Raw genomic sequence first — 6,000 nt, 5'->3', positions numbered from 1 at the left:
ATGTCACTATCCTTGTGTATTGTACATGTCACTGTCCTCGTGTATTGTACATGTCACTGTCCTCGTGTATTGTAAATGTCACTGTCCTCGTGTAGCGTGCATGTCATTGTCCTCGTGTATCGTACATTTCACAGCCCTCGTGTATTGTACAAGTCATTTCAAATTCGTGCAATATACACAAGACTGGATGACGTAGTGCACACATGTACATGTACCCGTACAATTAACGTCTTTTAGCCATTCTGTTCAAGTTAAAACGCCCTGTACAACTAATAGTCCACATACACTTGCAGTTAATACTTGTAGCATACTCAAGTAGCTCATATGAAAAACATAATATAAAGGACATAAAACAATGTATTAACGATATTTATCATATTCAAATGAATGCTGTTAAACAGGCAGTATTTAAAAACAAGCAAATATAATAACAAAATATGTATTATACAAAACAAGTGGATTTCATCCCAACTAGACAACGCTTTTCTCTGTCAAAAACGTTTAAACCGTCAACAGTTAGCAGCGCATGGTATAACAGACAACGCTTTCAACAAGTTACCATATGGCAAGTGCGTTTCCGTGTGCTCCCCCGTAATTACCGGAAGAAGATGGCGTCATCACCGTAGTTCACATGGAACGGAAGCTGGCGCATATTTCGATTCTGCTAACAATGGTGCTCCCTTCTGGAGCATGTATTGCAACAATGATCCCTTGATACTTCCCCATTTCCGTACACAGGGTAGCCCTACCACTACCTACTGGTACCTCTATGGAACGGCAATTGAGAGCTGCGGTGAGACTTGTGTACCGTGAAATAGATCATAAGTCCCGCCACGAGTATCACAAACAACAGGAACAGTGTGTATAGCACCGCCAGCAGAGCGCATGCGCACATGAACACGAGCAGGTCACAGTACTCGGAGTTGTCCATGTCCGTCATGTCCACGTACTGGAAGATTCCAAACGTCCACACAGACCCTGGAACACGAGAACGGAAGTTTCAATACGTAGGGGAGGTAACTTGTCCATGTGTATGTGGATTGATATCAGGGATAACGCATCTTAGATTTCGACTCGATGTTTATGCACTCTTTTGTAGTGGTACTGACTTGACTTGTTTACGAAACCTATCATATGGTCATTTAATAAATTCACATTACAATATGTATATCAAATAAAATGTACGTCGGTCCTACCTGTGAGTGTCCATAGAACCACAAATACGGATATGACATCATTTAGTGTCGTGAGCGTGTTCCTCTCGGTGTCGTCTGGACGCGTGGTGTAGCAGACGTTTGCGATGTGGAGGCTCGTCCTGGCGACCATGGCCGCCCCGTGCAGCACGAGGAACAGGGGCAGCTCCTGCTCGTAGGGGCACTCGCCGTACCGCACCACTCCTGTGGGACAGAACACGGCACATGTGTTCATTCAATTACGTCTGTTTCAATTAGACTGAGTAGTTGCATTGCAGCAGCATCAAGACACAATTACACACAGTGTTTGTCTATTCAAACTATGGGAAATGTGGTTGTGTTGAAATGAAATGAGCCAAAGATTTTCTTCTGAATGTAGATTTGTTGGACCGTAATTGACATGAATTATTCAATTTCATAAACAAATATCATCCATATTTATATCAACAGGGAACACATAGACATTTTACAATCACAAAACAGGCTAACAAAATAACATTTAATCGTTATGGTTTTTATTTGATCTGCATACTTACCGATAACAAACGAAATTATGGCAAGCACTGTCAGAAGAGTTCTGCATACTACTGCAGTGGCTAAAACGGAAACGCAAGAACGTTACATTTACCATATTTTACAAGAAGGTTAATTAATATAAGTATGCTTTACTAAATGCTTTACGGTGATTTATAGAGATTTATGAGATGAACTGTTTTTCAGTGCAATAGCATTTTGATACGTTTCCACTGTTCTAAATTTTTAGCTGGCTCTCGAATTAATATCAAATGCTAGCGCGCACAGGGCTCAGACACGATATCAACGACGTCATTTCCGAATTGACTTTTAGTTCGCGAACAATTTTGGCGCCCTTTTCTGAAAACAATAACTAAATGGCATTTGTAGAACATTTGTATAATGGTTTTCACCTCGTGAAGACCAAAAGGTAAATATTTCACTTGTGGCTACGTCACTCGTGAAATATAGCCGTCCGTGCTCTAACATTGAAACAAACAATCCTCTATTTAGAGTAACAACCTACAGTTATAGCCAAACAAATTGCAGATAGGCATACATTAAGGGCTATATTTAATAATTAAGAATTTCAACTTTCGCGGGTGTCTATAGGTCTGCTCACTGTCACTCATCCGATACACACTCCCCGTGTCAGATTTGCGTTGACAATGTATCAGCCAATTAGGTTGTATTCACAGACAGTTGGATGACCTGAACTACGCTCACTCCGCCCATTCTTAATCAATAGAACTTACTTCATGTCATCTATCTATTACATATTTTTTTGGTTCATACTTTTTTTCAATAATTCACTATACTGTATATTAAGAAATAATTTATGAAATATTACTTACACGAACGTCTGCACATGAGAAGTGAATGCCTGACATAATCGATGACGTCATCTTCTTGGTCGACCGCAGCGCGTATCGCCAGTAACAATGACGTTTGATGGGCACGCGGAAAATCTGAAAAAGCAAACGGGAAACATTAATGACTTAAAAGAAGCTTTAGCGTTCGAAATATGTATGGCGTGTTTCGGATTATTATACTTTAGGAGTCATATTTGCATTTATTATTGTACAGCTACACGCTGCATGCGCGATCACTGCCCTAGTCAGCGTTGACGTCAGAACATAGGATGGATTGGAACGATGGATAATTAACGCTTTCAGAGATAGCTGTAAACACTAGTCTGGTTATGAACGTTTCTTTTGTTATATCGGTAGTAATTCTTAAACATAACAAACAAAGTGCATTATCCCCCTGTCCGATTATTTAACCTCAAAGTGACCGAATGTTTGCGGTTCTTCACATGGGCATTTGGCTAATTGTGTCTTAATGTTCATCATTATGGGACATATAGTGGGGTAACCACACATCTGAGGGCATAAGATGTCATCAAAATGATATAATTCAACAATTTAGACACACACAATGAGCCCAATGATGAAGTCCGATTTAAAGACAATAGATGGAGGGAAGAATAGCACCACCTCGGCAATGCAGTAAGGAAACTCAAAACAGGAAGTGAATCACTGAATGCCATTTAATAGAATGTGCAACTTCATGAGACAATGATTTTGAAGCTTAAAACTTAGTCTTAAGTCCCGTTTTTCAATAATAAATCAATAATTGAGGCATACATCTTCCCTTCAACGATCTGTTTACCTAGTTCAGTGCTTTCTTCGTCTGACTCATCGGACGAGGTCTCCCCGGCGAGTAAATCTTCCTTTGTATCCATTTAATACATTGTAACAAACCTACGTGTCACAAACCATACACCACACTTCGTATCTCTTACCTCGATGATTTTCAATGTAATCAATGAAAACTTTTACGCGCATGGTTTCTTATAACACATTCACATTTACCGCGTTTAGATTTCAAAGCTCCACTTAAGACGTAAATATTCGACCTAGTTAGAAATGAATTTGTGAACATATCAACAAATCTGTGGAGTAAAGTTCATTTGTAACAATGCAGTTGTATTCGATCGATAGCCTGCGAACAATCCAGTATTCCATGCACTCACGTTCTTCAGGTATCAGGTACACGATGAAGACGTTTACAAGTTAAGGACACTGTAGTGTCAGTTTGCCCTCCGGTCAAATCATCTGTCACCTCACACTCATCAACTCCCCATGTCGCGCTTTTACTCAAACATTTTATAAACATACATGGATGCACTTTTGTTAATTATTTGTATAAACTGTTGAATTAAAATATTTACACTGTCTAACATCCAGTATTCATCATACATAACTCTATCGACAAACAGAGTCTGGTGTTTTTAAGTTGTCAGCTATTTCTTCATTAAAAATACAATCCATTTATAACTTACACAAACTGATCGAATGTTCATCCAGCAATATCGAAGCATAATATGAACAGTGATATACTGCTCAATAAAGTATATTGTATGGTTTTATCGTAAGTATTTGAATTGAACTGTATATTGAACGAGCGATCGACTGACAGACTGTTGCATTATTGATGACAAAGTCTGAAAAGTCTGGTGTCTGGTTTTCGATTCAATTTTAATCTCCCACCTCCGGGTCACCAAGATGTTATCACCACGTGTTAAATCCATGGCAATGTTATCAGCCCTCAAAGGATATTTTAAATGTTAACATGGCATCGAAAGTGATTATGTGTAAAGAAGAAACTGAAGATTTTCAATTACTAGAGGGTCGTATCTTACAAACTACACAAACTACTTAAACACATTTAGATATAGCGATTTAATATTTTCTTCGTAGTTTTTGCCCGAAATGGTCTCATATCAAAACAGGCCTAAAGTTTATGAAATTATGAATAGATTTAATACTTCTGTTAAATCTTATAGACATATGCTTACATACGGGTTATAAGGAAATGTTAAAGGTATTGTTCATATTGTTTTGTGTGCCTATATGTCTTGCCTTGTTATATGCCATGTATCATTGTAACCATCTTAAACTTTAAAATCATGATGCATATTTTGTTATGAATATGTTTACGGGGAACATTTCTCCCGCCCGGACCTTTATTTGTCCAAGAAACTTAAATTCATAATGACAACTGAAGATACCAACACCTTCAAAATTCTGCACTCTGCAACTCAAATATCGAGAAAACAAGCTTCAATAAAAGTAATTATACATGCACTGCACGTAGATAAAGTTTTATATCACACCTAACGTCCCAGCCATGTCGCTTTAAGACATAAAAACAACATTTGGTTAAGTTTACCATTCCTCTTTTAACAGCGCTGGAAGTTGATTGTTTTGCATCAGTAGAGTCATACCTGGGTATGAACAATAATTAAATAATAATAATTTTAATTGAACGCACCTTTCCACACAGCCGACTTTCAGGTATATACTATCGCTGTAGCCCCTTTCTTTCACTTGCGATGCTTATGCATCGTATATATTTAAGGGGAATCTAGATCCAGCCGATAACAGCACTTCGCTGATTTTAATTGAACTGTCAGATGTGGATGTCGATATTGAATGTACTAGCGAAATAACCACCTCGGTACATCATTCACTCTGTGCTTTAATGATCACTATCAATCATGATGCATCCTCAAGCGATATGTTATTTTATACGAATACATATAATCAATTAGTAAAAGTCTCGTATTATTGAAAACAAATATATTTGACGAAATCAAAATCCGTTGCTAACGATCTTTATGACGAAACTCAGATTTGTGATATACATTGGAAATATAAAAGACCATTAATGAATCTTTATTTCTGGGACGAATCAAACAATTGATTTTTGGTCATTTATTATGAACATACGGACACTTTGTTTTGGTTTACAGAGCAGTTGAAAAAAAAATCAACATCAACATGAAATATCACACAACAAACCAAATATCATGCTTACTTTCTTTTTTACTCACATCATAACAAACAGTGTGCTTACTTTCTTTTTTACTCACATCATAACAAACAGTGTGCTTACTTTCTTCTTTACTCACATCATAACAAAGAGTGTGCTTACTTTCTTTTTTACTCACATCATAACAAACAGTGTGCTTACTTTCTTCTTTACTCACATCATAACAAACAGTGTGCTTACTTTCTTCTTTACTCACATCATAGCAAACAGTGTGCTTACTTTCTTCTTTACTCACATCATAACAAACAGTGTGCTTACTTTCTTCTTTACTCACATCATAACAAACAGTGTGCTTACTTTCTTCTTTACTCACATCATAACAAACAGTGTGCTTACTTTCTACTTTACTCACATCATAACAAACAGTGTGCTTACTTTCTTTTTTACTCACATCATA

General features: G+C 37.3%; 1 protein-coding gene across 1 annotated transcript; it reads right to left on the bottom strand.

The window, feature by feature from the left end:
• Positions 1-358: 358 nt before the first annotated feature.
• On the bottom strand, positions 359-4,101 carry LOC128214378 (uncharacterized). Its single transcript, XM_052920803.1, has 5 exons — positions 3,378-4,101; positions 2,561-2,674; positions 1,730-1,789; positions 1,197-1,397; positions 359-978 (listed from the first exon to the last, which is right to left on the bottom strand). Exons 1-5 carry the CDS (start codon positions 3,448-3,450, stop codon positions 752-754), a joined length of 675 nt encoding a protein of 224 aa, XP_052776763.1. The 5' UTR covers positions 3,451-4,101; the 3' UTR covers positions 359-751.
• Between the last annotated feature and the right edge of the window lie 1,899 nt (positions 4,102-6,000).

The sequence above is a fragment of the Mya arenaria genome, chromosome 13 (genome assembly GCF_026914265.1).
Source record: "Mya arenaria isolate MELC-2E11 chromosome 13, ASM2691426v1".
NCBI classification, from domain to species: Eukaryota; Metazoa; Mollusca; class Bivalvia; order Myida; family Myidae; genus Mya; species Mya arenaria.
The sequence above is the reverse complement of the archived record's forward strand: the minus strand, read 5'-3'. Positions and strand labels throughout refer to the sequence as shown.

Coding starts and splice junctions, on each gene's coding strand:
- LOC128214378 (XM_052920803.1), bottom strand. CDS start 3,450: ATGGATACAAAGGAAGATTTACTCGCCGGGGAGACCTCGTCCGATGAG. Junction 1,398..1,729: donor CATAATTTCGTTTGTTATCG/GTAAGTATGCAG, acceptor TCTGTCCCACAG/GAGTGGTGCGGTACGGCGAG. Junction 979..1,196: donor GGTTCTATGGACACTCACAG/GTAGGACCGACG, acceptor CTCGTGTTCCAG/GGTCTGTGTGGACGTTTGGA.